At 33.8% G+C, this 14,276-nt stretch overlaps 3 protein-coding genes across 7 annotated transcripts in view; 2 read left to right on the top strand and 1 right to left on the bottom strand.

Moving 5' to 3' along the window:
* The window catches only part of LOC114882887 (transcription factor AP-2-epsilon), a 161,644-nt gene extending 157,023 nt beyond the window's left edge, over positions 1-4,621 (top strand). For all 5 annotated transcript variants that reach the window (XM_029200044.2, XM_029200043.2, XM_029200041.2 and 2 more), the window contains one exon: positions 137-4,621. In XM_029200044.2, the coding sequence (XP_029055877.1) occupies positions 137-274 (138 nt within the window). In that variant the 3' untranslated portion in view covers positions 275-4,621. The remainder of the gene's footprint in view (positions 1-136) is intronic.
* Positions 4,622-5,596: 975 nt separating this feature from the next.
* LOC114882906 (laccase-5-like) lies at positions 5,597-11,360 on the bottom strand. Its single transcript, XM_046287974.1, has 10 exons — positions 11,318-11,360; positions 9,498-9,711; positions 8,746-9,030; positions 8,370-8,643; positions 8,057-8,258; positions 7,725-7,909; positions 7,436-7,619; positions 6,982-7,202; positions 6,569-6,821; positions 5,597-6,502 (listed from the first exon to the last, which is right to left on the bottom strand). The coding sequence occupies exons 1-10, from the start codon at positions 11,358-11,360 to the stop codon at positions 6,321-6,323; spliced, it is 2,043 nt and encodes a 680-aa protein (XP_046143930.1). The 3' UTR covers positions 5,597-6,320.
* Positions 11,361-12,194: 834 nt separating this feature from the next.
* LOC123988331 (chymotrypsin-2-like) lies at positions 12,195-13,954 on the top strand. Its single transcript, XM_046287961.1, has 7 exons — positions 12,195-12,282; positions 12,547-12,591; positions 12,673-12,702; positions 12,769-12,919; positions 13,120-13,375; positions 13,488-13,622; positions 13,721-13,954. The coding sequence occupies exons 1-7, from the start codon at positions 12,195-12,197 to the stop codon at positions 13,952-13,954; spliced, it is 939 nt and encodes a 312-aa protein (XP_046143917.1).
* Positions 13,955-14,276: the final 322 nt, after the last annotated feature.

The raw sequence follows: 14,276 nt of genomic DNA, 5'->3' as shown, positions 1-14,276 counted from the left end.
TCTTTATTCCACATTTTGCATTTCTTTGGAATGCAGCATCATCTTGTCCTCGATCGAGGATACCTAGTATCGAATGTCTTAGAGTAACAATTCAAATATTTATCTAATGTCGCGATTCCGCACGGTTAAATTACAGAAGTTCCTAAGCGAGTCGCTGAATCACCTGGAGAAGATGTATCCAGGGAACGGTAGCGGCGTGACAAGTAGTCAGCAATCGAATCTCGACACGAACAAGAGCAAGGACGGCACGTTGATGAACGACATGAAGAAGTGACGCCCGGAGGACCCGCCTACCTCGAACGTGGTCACTTCAATCAGGCACTCATGGCCATACAACTGAGCTTATTGCGAGTTGTCCTCCTCGCTAACAGCTTCCGGTGGACCACTGAAACGACGCGTATGTCCGTGCAGAGACCAGCGCGATTGAATAATCAAAATAAAGAAGAAACTATATAAAAGCATATTAAATAGAGCCCAGCAAAATCGGAAGGGGAACGAGCGTGACAGCTTGGTGCGGATATCCGTGTTCGCCGAGGTTGGCTGGTCGAATGTGTTCTAGGTGTAACGACACGAAGTCGCGAGCAATGTGCAATCACCGTTTAGCGATCGACGAAATCTCGATCGTAGACCTCGACAAAGGTCTAATCGAAGCTCTGGTCGAACCGAATCGGCCGGCAGTGGGACACACGAGATACGATATTTAATTTTCCTCTTTATTTTTTAGGGAATCACGTCAGGACACTATTTCGTTGACACTTTGACAACACACACTTGCAGTCGTATGTATCGTTTACTATGCAGAGATGACTTGTTAGTTAGTAGAAACATGATTAATATATTTTCGTTGTTGAATGAAACGATAGCTAAAACATGTGTCATTTCGAAATCACGAAAGATGAGATTTGGTAGGGTGAACAGAGTACAACAGCTCGATAATTAGCCGCCATATTAGGAACCCCTCGATCTCCCACGCGTACACTTCATTTTGTTACCTAATTATAATATTCGTTCGATAATTATCCACATTTGGAGCTCTAGAAGCGAGTCATTTACTATTGCTAACAGGTAATTATCCAGCGACTACTACAATTAATGAATGACAAAGACTGTACTACTCCTCGATTTCTGCCAACCAATTTGCCATCTCTGCACAGTATCTTTATCGACAAACAACGTATACTCAAGGTAGGAATAACTTCGTTCCCTCACTGCCTACTTTATTTGAGACGCGTCTATGCTGATCGAGAAGAAACGGGTCCTATCCGTATCGATCGATTCGAGAGGATCGTGGTTGCAACGAGTCCGCGATCATTGAAAGTTTCAATATTTCTTCCTCTTAGGTTCTCTCTCTTTCTCTCGAACGGAGGATATTTGTACTGCTACTTGTGATAGGCTTAGCGATAATCCAAACGTTTGTGCAATCGTTACGATTTAATCTTTGCAATGATTCTTACCCGTGCTCCAAACTTCGCGATCTACCGGTAGACTTTCTTGCTTATCGAGACGGTCGGGATCGTTTCGTTCCGAGACAAATGAAATTCAGCGTAGACGTCGTAGACTTGTTCGTGATTTGATTCGAACACGATTAGGAATTTATTCCCAGTTTTCAACGCGTTAACCTTTTGAGTACTGAATTCTTTCGACGTGAATGCTTACCAGGGACGTTGCTTAGATTATAAACTGCATCTGTATAGATTCACTTGTAGGTATGATTGTTCTTTTTTATTTTTCAATATCGAGATAAGTTTAAAAATTGTATATATGTGTCTAATTCACGGTAATGAGATTTTATATACGTCTGCGGCGCTTAAAAGAGATGAACATAGAAATGTGTTGGAAAGGAGTGAACTGGGTTTGAATTTCTTGATTGTTTCTGTTCTTGCAACTCGCGAATCGATCGATAATTGTACACAGATAAAGAAGAATTAATTCGTAGAATTTTTTGAGCCGATTGTTTATATTGCTCAAGCATTGTTATTCTTTGCTCGTTACCGAGCGTAGCATCGATTATGAACTCTGCTATCTAAGCATTAATATTATCAGCATAGTGATATATTGCTCTCTACAGCTTGTAATTTAACAGTTGTAAACGTAATTCACTTGTGAATATTTTACAGGCGATTTTTATCCATCGACCGAGTCCAATGTGTAAAACAGCTCTGCCCTATTTTATGCGTAGTTGTTCACGGTGACTCGCATATTTGTTCACGTGCTTTCATATTTTTCATTGTATGTACAATGAAAATTTGTTCAATTGGGAAAGCTCAATTGAATTTATTGGAAATAAAATTGCTAATTGGAAGAATTTTGTATTATGTGTACAGTTGAGATATTAAATTAATTTCAATCTACAATGAGACACATATCCCTTTTAGTATCATCAAAATAAATAATTATTTAATTTATTAATAATATCTATTATTCTTATCGTTCTATTCCATAAAAACAAGTGTTAATTTCATATGAACAAATGTGTCTGTCATGTAATTAGCGAATCAACAACACTCGTTGAATATTCATGAATATTACAGGTTTTGAAATTATAAATCTCATTGCTAACACCTTGCAATTTTCATTTTGCTTTTTATCACCGACAATCAGCACTAATGGCATAATAATAGCAGTGCAGCATTAGATGTAATATTATCAAGAGATAACATCATGGACTCGGTTGCATTATGATTTTCCTATTATTAGAATCTCTAAAATGTTGCATCGAATTTAAACAAAAATATTTCATCTATGTTAGCTAGGTGACGTCACAGCCGTCCGAGGCTGAAAAGTATTAATTTAGGATTGTTATCTATTGCGTTAATTGCCGATCAAGTTTTCTATTTAAATCAAAATAGCTGAATTATCCGTTCACAACGATTGCTAGTTTCGATTTCAGCACGATTACACTGAGTTTATAGTTAGCTAGAATTAACGATACGAGTTTATAGTTAGCTAGAATTAATTTCCGTACGGAATACCAAAAGACACTTTTCAAGCATATCGTGCAAACTTCTCGCTCCAAGCTTGCTATATTATATTAAGATCATAGCCAGTGCAATTTTCAGATGGTTCAACGTTTTATTATACACTTTATCTAATTAATGTTCTATCACACATCCTAAATACCATGTAAAGAACCATTTGTTGGTGTCAAAATTAACTCAGACCCGCTGGAAATCGATTAACACCATTTTTTAAAACGAACTTACAATAGTAATCCCTAATATATTGGTGTAACTATCATTTTTTGGGGACGGACCAAATCCCTTAAAAATTAAAAAATTTTCTAATTATGAAATGTTAAAATGGTGAGGGCCCAATCCACATTTTTGAGGGCTAGGCCCATTTTGGTCCCTGCCTAATTAGACCAGTGTCCTAATAGCGAACGCGTCGATCAACAAGCAATCTTTCGAACGATCAATCGCAATAAGATCATGTATCCCCTTCTCCTCCTAATTATTCCACGATTTTTGTTCTCGACACGAACAGAAGAACAAATTACATATATCGTCGACATCGACGATTAGTCTTTTCTTTTTTCATCGTGCCAATGCGAAAGTTGCCATTCGAGATGTGCCAATTAACGATATCGAGTTAGAAACGTAAGTCGAAGAAACGAGATCGAACGTATAGCTAAATAAAGCTACGTTTTTAAGACGCGAAGAGTAGAATCAATGATCGTGTTCGTACCGATACAGGAGCAATCGAGTGCTCGACCGTTTCATACAGAATGGTAAGGAGAGAGTAAATTGAGGAAAGGAAGCACGAGAAATTGCGTTGAAGTACAATACCAGGTGAACCTGAGACATATCTAACTTTGTAATTAAATCTTAGGCGTATGTAAATGTAAGGATTAAGAAACCTGATCGAACGTCTCGCGTTCCGGGATATTATGTACAGAGTATTTGAATCTTTCTTGTGATATAATCGTAACATTACTAAGATATAAATCGATAACAAGGCAAGACAAAAAAAAAAGTAATTACTATTATCATTCCATGTTTTTTCATAGAGAGACGAGCTGTTAGCGTGGTCGTGAAGGGTGCCGAAACATCCCTCTGTTTTTAATCCCGAGGAAAACGATTCGTGCTATGTAATTTTTAAAGAATTTCTTTTTCCTTAGAGAGGATACAATTTTCTCCCTTACGATTTTGCGCTTTAATATTGTTGCCGGTCTGTCTGTTGAATAACGAAGGAACGATACTCAGTTTCCGACTAATTCTGTGAATTTAGTTGAACAAAAAAAGGATGTATAGAAAGAAGTGTTAAAAATCTTGAAAGTTGAAAAAATGGGAGGAAATATCTTGAATCTTTTATTTTTATTCACGACTACTTAGGCGAAACTCGTTAGACGTAAGATCCCGTAAATTAATACTTATTTATAATCCTTAGAGCGGCCGTAGAAAAGACGTTTTTCTACCAGAATTTCTGTGCCAACTACAAAAAAAAATACAATGTTGTAGACAATTTTGTTCCAAGTTGAAGCATCATTCTAATCTTGTAAGATACTCAAATATATCTTTATTAAATATATTTGAATTTCGTAGTATATTATATTCTGATATTGATTATACAGTTCATTTTTGTATATTGGTGTGTGATAAATAAATAAGAATATTGTTTCTAAGCAATTTACGTTCGGTTCGCTCCTCTTGTTACTCAATCAGTTTGAATGATTTTTAATATTTTACAGTTTGCTCAAAATCCTATGTGGAAGACCTTATCACTTGCTATACATACAAATATTAAAGTTTAAAAGAATGTATAGAAATTCTTATGATCATGATTTCAAAAACACTAATATTAACTTAGAAGAAAAATATTATTGAAATTTAATATATAATTAGAAAATAGTTATTTTTAATTTGAATTCGTATCATTGAGAGCGCTGTGGTGTAATTCAAGTTTCTACTGGTACAGCAAAGTGTAATTAGGAGTCACTAAAAATCCTGAGACAAAAAAGCATTAAATGAGGTCCATATTCTGAGGTCTATATACACTTCTGAGGTGATACACTTCAGAATCTGAAAGGCATAGTTCCTGAAAAATATATAACAGAGATTAAATAGAAAAGAAAGCATAAACTTCGCAGCCAATTCACTCGTATTATTTGCTGTATAATTAATAAATGTACCATAGAAATAATGATACAGTTATTAATCAGTCATCAAATAATAACGATTGCCCAGGTCTCACCACGAGGAGGTTGCTGCGGTTTAGAGACCCTCCCTACCTCATCCCATCCACCCTCCATTTATGCAAATTTTTACTTTCATTCAATAATGAATTCCTCTCGAAAATTGTTATAAGAAAAATATTTGTTAGTCAACGTAGCGAATTTCTATCAAATGAAAAGCAGAAATTATGTGTTCTGTGGACAAGGGCAAGATCTGGCGCCTGACCAGAGTCATGGATAAAGAAAGGACCTTTCCAATGTATGTACACCATTACCCGAGTGCTCGTTTTGCTCTATCCGATCCAAAGAATGGCGCTCTGGTCTCTATTTGGACATTCGATTCGCAAAAATGTTTATATTATGAATAAATTAATTCAGGTGAGTCCGTTCCGCCATTTTCTTGACCGTGGACAGACAGTAATTTCAATATTTTACAACTTTTTGACGATTTAGGTAAAATAAGGACCAGAGCGCCATTCTTTAGGGCCTCCTGAACACGTCTCTCAAATTTCTTTGCAATCTGTTCAGCAGGAACGAAAAATGGTGTGTTCTACGATCTAGGGATTTTTCTAGGGACTGTCGGTAAAGTTTTCGACGCTCGCATCACCTTAAATACGAAAATTCCAATGTAAACAGGCTGTTATAATTACTAGTTTTATAATAATACAAGAAAAAAAGTCTGATTTCAAATTTTTCGATAATTTCATAATGATCGTTTATGTTTAAATTTATATCAAAGTGTACAGATGTTCAAATAATTACAACTGGCGACGTATGCGAGTTAACTACTTTTTATTGTAAAAATTCTAACATATTTGTACGTGTGGCTATAGTTAGAATAAAAACGATAAATAGTATAACGCAGTTGTTAATTAAGTTAGCATTGAATTAATTAATAACTGACGTATAAAAGTCGAATATACAGGACGTTAAAAAAAATTTTTTGTAGTATGCACAATAATATAACTTTATTATAATATTAGAATATATTGAGAAGTTTTATTTTATTTTCTTTCTTTCCATTAATTGAAATGATGAAAGGGCACGAGTTAGCAATTGGAGTTTAATATATTTAAGCTGTATGTAAATGTAGAATGAACCAATTTTTATCTCTGATAAATATTAGAAAATATAATGATTTTTCGCAGGTTTAAAAGTATTGTCTGGCTCGGTTGTTCTTTTGATTTCGCACTTCAACTTTCGGTATGTAATTGCCGCATTTCGGAAAATCTTTCGGTGTCTCTGGGAAGTCCTTTGGTTCTCCAACTTGTATAACGAGTTCCATACCTACCAGTATATGAAACATTTGATGGCAATGGAACATCCAGAAGCCTTGAAAATAAAAAATTGATTAGCTCACATATTACAAAATAAATTAGTTTTTCGTTGAATACATACCTGGATTATCTGCCTTAAATCTCAGTATGGCATATCCATTATTGGGTATAGCGAAAGTGTCTTTGCTAGGTGGAGCATTGAAGTTCCTTTTAACCTGATTGGACTCTTCAAGTTGATTAAATAACTTGACAGTCATTGCGCGAGTGCTGTCCGAAAAAGGACCTAATGGTTGACCTATGCTCACAACGTGGAACGCATATCCATGCATATGGAAGGGATGATACACTTCTGCTGCACGAACTGCAATTACAATATAAATTTTGTGATACAATTAAAGGTATATAATTAATCAACTAGCTTTGTACCGTCATTTGATAGAAATTATTTCTTCTGAAATAATTATGTTTTCTAATTGTCTTAAAAGAAAATAATTTTTCATCTGACGAATCTCTCTTTGGAGAAAATTTCAATTACTTACACTCATCGACGACGACGATTTCCACGACAGAATGTAAAGGAACCTTAATAACGTGGGTGCAAGTACAAACTGTCGAGCCGCAATTAGTTGGCATGTTATCGGCATTGCAGATTTCACTTCCGGGAACATCTGACAGTTGACTGAGCGGTGGTGAAGGAGGAAGTGAGAGGCTTATATTGTTCAATGTTTCCGTTACCACCACATTCGGTCTCGCAACTGTTTAATATCAATTAAGAAGAAAATATAAATTCAGTAGATTTAAGCAGAATACCTGAAAATTTGTCTTACTCTGCACAAAAATAATTGAAGAAAATATCTTTTGCCAAGTATGTAATGGTCGTTCTTAGGATAAATCTAATGGACTAATAAAAGTATTGTAAACAACACTTGTGACACATCAATTTGAAGCTTAAGGCTAATATGAAATGGAAATAAAATTAATATTTTACCTAAGAAGTTTTTGTACTCGTTGGGTTTGAAAAATTCTTCAGGTGAATGGTTCACCACGCCTATAGGAATCACTAGTTTCACATCCGGCTTTTCTTGCAGAATATCTGAATCGACTTTTAACGCATGCTTCAAGTCACTAACGCAAACTTTGTTTTTGCAGTCGAGATCCATTGGATTCAGTATCTACAATTTTGTATTAAGTTTGTATTAACTACTGAGTTCCTTACAAAGTAGTACAAAGCTTTCGTAACTTTTTATTTTCACGTCCAAGTAAGTAAAGTGGCTTACAAGTCCTTTACGAAGCGGATAATCGTAAGTAGGTTCTCTCGAGGCTGGAGTGGTAGATCCGCTCACATATTGTAATATAGCCAATTGTTGAATTTTAACGTCCTCACATTCGCCTATCCCACGAAGTTGGATCCAGTAGGCACCACTTGATTCAGTAGCATTTAGAACAAAATCGTATCGTTCACCTGTACATAGAATAACGACATTTTCATAATAATTCTGTACCATTAGACGAGAATTTTGGTACCAAAGTTCTGATACAGAACTAACAATTTCGCTAATTTATAATAAAAAATCATGATGGTAAATTATTTTTTTATAGACCACTGTACCAGCAAACGAAACGATGGAGTCAACTACAACAGGTTCCACAGATTGGCCATCGCTACTAATGACTGTAAGCTTGTGCTTTTCAATGGTCAATTGTACTCCACAAACAGTACAGATAGAGTTAATGAAACGGAAACGATATCGATGACCAGCTTCCACAGTGATCACTTCCAATGGAACGTTTGTCGTAACACCATATGAATTCTACAACACATACAAAATTATTTATCTTCATCTTCTTATTTCCTTTAATCCTCTCCTAAAATCCTTGGTTCTTCTCTCTTGTCTTTTCTGAGTTAAGAAAAATTTATTTACCGTATATCTTCCTTTTCCATTGATGAAAAACGACTCGGGAAGGTGTTGTTTCACACCAATTTTACGACCTGGAAATCGGCTCGTTGTTTCCTCCGTGAACCAATCGTTAACAAGCATTACATGATTTGCTAAATCGAAGTCATAAAGATGCGAATGGACGTCTTGCTTTTCAGTTTCTCGTACCACGAAGCTGCCGAAAATACCGTCCATCTTCTGTGCACCTGTGTGCGCGTGCCAAAAATGAGTACCGCTAGTGTTTGCGAAAAATTGATATCTGTAAAGAATATATTTTTTGGCATTAGAATCTTTGTAATGAATTTTCATGAAATATATCTACCAGGTCTAAATCTATACATTCATCGTCAGTATTCCTTACCTGTATGCATTTTTGTATATGATCGGGCACTGAGTTAGATTTGGAACACCATCCTGATGTGGAGAACCCTGTTGCTGTATTCCATGCCAATGGATCGTCACTGCTTCTGAATTGATATTATTCAAAACGTCAACGACCACGTAATCTCCTTGACAAACTTGGACGCTTGGACCTGGTATCATTCTGTTCACGGTTAGAGCCATACGCTCGACTCCATCACCAAGGATACATTGGCAATTGGCGCAAAGTGTGTTAGTGATGTTAGGCGTGCAAAGACTGCATGCTCTGAAAGCGATAAATTAATATTAACAAAATTCTGAAATTTCGACTACAAATTGAAAACGAAGCATCCTAAACAGACACTCTGCTTATTCTTCTCAAGATATCTTCATTTTTTTTTGTGAATGGAATTATGTAACAAAGATTATACATCATTCGAAGCATTGTTTTTATTCTCTACGAAACTATATTAAGGGACTTGGATCGAAAATTGAATAGTTCGAAAAATATCTTAGGGAGAGATAAGGAAAGCCGAGTGGTCTCTTCCTAAAATATTTTTTGAACTATTCAATTTTTGACCCCAATACCTTAATACATTTTTGTAGAGAGTACGAAAACACCTCCATTAATGTATAACAAAGTACACAATTTCATTTTTAAAATAATAATAATAAAGATATCTTTGATATCTTTGAAACGCCTCCACTTTCAGTATCAACACATGTAACACGATATTTTTATATTATACTTACGCGCCATTAATGGGGTAACGTTCCAGCACAAATTTGTAATAACATGTCCTCGTTTCTCCTTCTTGACAGGTACGAGCACATTCAAGGGGATTTGACAAGTAGGAATCAGCAAATAGTTCTTCGTTCATGCAATTTTGCTCGTCAATATTTGGCATACCACTGAATCCGGGAATATAACCGGCTTTTATGTTAGCACCTACATTCTTACCTGCAACTAAAATTTAAAGAATGTGTTATATCATATTTTAAGGAAAATTACAATTAAATATAGATGAATTTGATTTGATTGATAGTTGAATCAGAATGTTTGGAAATTATCACTTCCTCTCATTTTACTCAAATTTTCTACCGACCAAACAGTATGAAAAATTAACAAAACTTAATGAGGGCCTTTAAAGAAAAAAAATAAATTTCAAGATTAGTGTTGATGGAAACGAACATAATAGTATGGTAGGCTGTAATAGAAATGATTAAAAACATGATTATTTAATTTTCTAAATTTTTTGTTATGTTTAGAACTTCATATTACTAGTGAAAATGCATTGTATTCATAATTTGGTATACTGTCGAACTACAAAATAATTGTGTAATAAACATTAATAAATAACATTGATTAGATTTTATTAATTTCACTTCGGCAAAGTATAATATAAAAATTGCTACTGTAACATCACTGCTATAAGAATTGCATTTTCTTAAACTTGTTCACTGAAATATTTTTCTAATTGCAGACAATCGATTATTTTTACGTGTAATTCAATAAAAACAAACTGTTTCAATACCGGCAAGAATGAGCAAAGAATATAAAAGTGCCTCCTGGATGGAATTCATTGTGCTGTATGAATTTGCACAAAGTTGACACGAATTTTCTCTTTATATAAGATCAATAACCCGTTTTTCGTAGATCACTTTGCATTATTTTATTGATAAGATTAATTAATTTTCAATCTAGATCATACGGTTCTCGATAAAATTAGTATAACATGGTTCTTATTTATGATAACATGTTGTAAGCGATAGCTGTTGACGATGTGGTAGTTTAATTTGACAATTAGAAGTATACAAACTTTCCATTTACGTGATAGAAACAGGAGGTGTGACAAATAACGTCAAATGTTCTGTGACAGCTTACCCCACACCATTAAATAATTTAAATTATCCACTCATTTATTACGAAGTTCGATAAATGTAAAAAAATCATCAGAATAAGTTAGATAAAGCTCTAAACTATCGGATTTTAAAGCCGTTATAGTCGATACTAAGATACCAATATACTTATCTAATTTTGATAACAAATCCAAATAGGAACTTCCGGAAACTAGTAAAAATTATCGAAAAATAGAATAAAAAGAAATGAAAAGCTTTCACTCTTATAGTACATTTCTAACGCAACATTTCTAACTACTCATGCAGTGATTAATAAGAGATTTTTTATTAATTTCCAAAAACAAGAACAATAAAAATGTAAAACCAGATATGTATATTATAAGGAACAGAATAACATTTTCTTGCGTTAATTATATTAAATATACAAGAAATTTGTTAAAATAGATAAATATAAAGATAAGGGGTTGATCATATCACCTTAGAGTTCTTTTAAAATGCCTATGTTAATAAACATATTATCAAAATTTGTTCCGCCCAATCTTTACCAAGAAAAGTTAAACGGACGTAGATATCAATTTATCTGGGAGATAACATTGATACACATTATAACAGTTACTTATTGATCGCTTTACTAAATTCATAGGAAATATGGTTTAAAGAAATAGAAATCTAAAATTCGATTAAGCTGAACGTAAGTACGGAAAGAATTTTACCGAACCTCTCGATCATACATCTTTCTGCTTCCAATTTAAACATTTCTTATATTTTTTTCGAATCAATCTTGATCTTAATCTAATCATTCTTTTACAAACTACATTTTCTGATAAATTTTCGAGACTATTTTCGTATGAACTGAATGACCAATTTTGATCTATAAGTATTTGAGTAAAATTTAATAGTTAATTTGCGATCATTATAAAACTTTAATTTTGTCGCTTAATATTTTCATTTATTAGATAATTAAAATACTTTAAAACGTTTAGAATCAAGGTATACAGGATGTTCGACAACAGGTGGGCAAAATTTTAAGGGGTGATTCTAAAATAAGATGAAAATCAAGAATAACGAAATACCGTTTGCGGCTTTGTTTTTCAGTAATTAACGTTTAAAAATTCGAGTAAAAAGCGTCTGAAACCTGCAATCTGCCCAGCACCGACGACTGAACGTCATGTCAGCAGGGGCAACATCCGGCTTTCTCTTCTTGGTTATGACTGTACTTTCCCCTGCTGACCTGACGTTCAGTCGTCAGTGCTGGGCGGATTGCAGGTTTCAGGCGCTTTTACTCGAATCTTTAAACGTTAATTACTGGAAAACAATCTTATTTTGATCCCTAGAATCACCACTTAAAATTTTGCCCACCTGTTGTCGAACACCCTATACATAACTTAAAAAAAAAGGATTTATAAATAAACATAAAATATTTTGCCAGTATTAAATTATATTTTCGATTCTTTAATTTATTATTTTAATATTTACAATAATATGTAGGCACTTAGCGGAAATGATATTACATTATTTGTAAAACATCAGATAAGAAAGGCTCACGTTTATCGGTTCTTTAGAATCAATTAATCCACAATATTAGCAAATATGAAGTGGAACAATGTGAATAAGATTTCAGTTGGTTTCGTCATGCATACCCTGGGAGTACTTTTATTCGTGATTTCTATTGTCTCCGGTAAGTTCAAGTATACAACTCTTATCACTCAAAGAATTTAAATAGTGAAGTGCTTTTTAACTATTGATTAAAGATTAGTTTCGTGAAATATTAATAATCAGTTGGTTTGAAGTTGAGAATATCACCAAAGTCAAATACACTTTATATTTTTAATTTCTTCAACTTCACCAATCTTTGCTGGTAATGATGCCGAGGAAGGTAAATATTCCTATCGGCTAAATTTATTAAATTATCTAAATTTCTCTAACATTAAAATATTTGTAGGTTCTTCAAACGCACGAATTGTAGCTGGCAATGATACCGAGGAAGGTAAATATTCCTATCGCCTAAATTTATTAAATTACTTAAATTTGTCTAATATTATAATATTGTTAGCTTCTCCAATTTCAGCAATTGTTACTGGCAATGATATCGAAGAAGGTAAATATTCCTACCGCTTAAATTTATTAAATTATCTAGATTTCTCTAATATTATAATATTTTTAGGTTTTCCTGCCACGCAAATTGTTGGTGGCCATGATGCTCCAGAAGGCAAATATCCATATCAAGTATCAATACTTCATAACTTTTCACCCTCATGTGGTGGCTCCATTATTAATAGTCGTTTTATCCTTACTGCTGCACATTGCATTTATAAGTAAGTCTTTTATTTAAAGAAAAAGCTCATTATACATTTGATCGTATTTCCTTTCAAAGTTAATTGCATAATATTAACTCCTATCTCAGACTTCTTGACAATAAATTCTGTAATTTTAAATTAAATGTATTTGAAATACATTTCACATATTTCTTAAGCTTTTCAAAAGCCTATACTAATCTTACCGTATTATATTACAGCAAAAACTCGAAATCCATCAAAGTTGTTGCTGGAACCAATTTCTATGCCCCAGGAAGGGGTGGTGTTACTTATAATGCAGAATCATTAATTTGGCACAGCGGCTACAATCAATACAGGAACTTAAATGATATCGGTTTAATACAAGTGGATAAAGAAATTATATTCTCCAGTAAAATTCAACCGATTGCACTTGCAGAGACATATTACGTCGCTGCGGGTGAAATTGTTGCTTTGACTGGGTGGGGAACAACAAGTGTGAGTTGTTTTAAGAATTGCCTAATTGATCAATAATTTGTGTCCTTAGTTTCGCAACAATATGACAAATTATTTAATAAAACTAAACGTTAATCATTTTTTTTTCTCCTAGAGATTAAATCCATCTATTAAATTACAAGAAATTTACGTGCTTGTGATGTCGCAATCAATGTGCGAGTCGTTGATTTGGGAGGTGTCGAAAAATAACATATGCACGAACACGACGTTAAGTACAGGTGTTTGCTTCGTAAGTATCATCATGTGCAATTAGAAGAAAGATTACAGCTCCGGACCCGACTATTCATTATACTAAGCTTTCTATTTGCAAATTTTTATTTGCTTCAGGGTGATTCCGGTAGTCCCGTAGTTTTGAATGGTGTACAGATTGGAATTGTTTCCTATGGTCAGCCCTGCGCATTAGGCTATCCTGATGTTCATACCAGGGTATCACCGTACGGTAGTTGGATAACATTAAAGGCGACAAAATTACATACTAAAAATCATGGTCACCTGAATAGGTGGAGTCTATTGTTACTTGGAATATCAACACTTGTATCATATTGGTATTCGCTATCGTAGAAATATCAATCTTTTGAGAATTGAAGTTAAACCTCATTTTCATTTCCATACAAACTTTGTTTTTATGTTCATTATATGCGTAAGAGTGATTTAACTGCTGATTCCTTTTGATAAAATAAATATCGTACTAATATTAATAAAGGAATAATATTTAAGAAAGGAAACTTATACCTTTATTACAGGTTAACAGAATACAAATAAATTACAACGCTAGAAAAAGTGTTTTCTCAATACCATCAATTTTCTTGAAATTATTTTCATTGAAAACGTGCAATTTTATCTGCAAATAACAATGAACAGATGTGAAAAAATGTGACATGAA

This window comes from Osmia bicornis, chromosome 1 (genome assembly GCF_907164935.1).
Source record: "Osmia bicornis bicornis chromosome 1, iOsmBic2.1, whole genome shotgun sequence".
NCBI classification, from domain to species: Eukaryota; Metazoa; Arthropoda; class Insecta; order Hymenoptera; family Megachilidae; genus Osmia; species Osmia bicornis.
This window is presented reverse-complemented; position numbering and strand designations above follow the sequence as displayed.

Bases quoted from the DNA above. Each gene is read 5' to 3' on its own strand.
- LOC123988331 (XM_046287961.1), top strand. From the start codon at position 12,195: ATGAAGTGGAACAATGTGAATAAGATTTCAGTTGGTTTCGTCATGCAT. The intron at 13,376-13,487 runs GTGAGTTGTTTT...TTTTTCTCCTAG, and splicing joins CTGGGTGGGGAACAACAAGT to AGATTAAATCCATCTATTAA. The intron at 13,623-13,720 runs GTAAGTATCATC...TATTTGCTTCAG, and splicing joins TAAGTACAGGTGTTTGCTTC to GGTGATTCCGGTAGTCCCGT.
- LOC114882906 (XM_046287974.1), bottom strand. From the start codon at position 11,360: ATGTTTAAATTGGAAGCAGAAAGATGTATGATCGAGAGGTTCG. The intron at 8,259-8,369 runs GTAAATAAATTT...TATGTGTTGTAG, and splicing joins ATGGAAAAGGAAGATATACG to AATTCATATGGTGTTACGAC. The intron at 7,203-7,435 runs GTAAAATATTAA...GATATTAAACAG, and splicing joins CGAGTACAAAAACTTCTTAG to TTGCGAGACCGAATGTGGTG.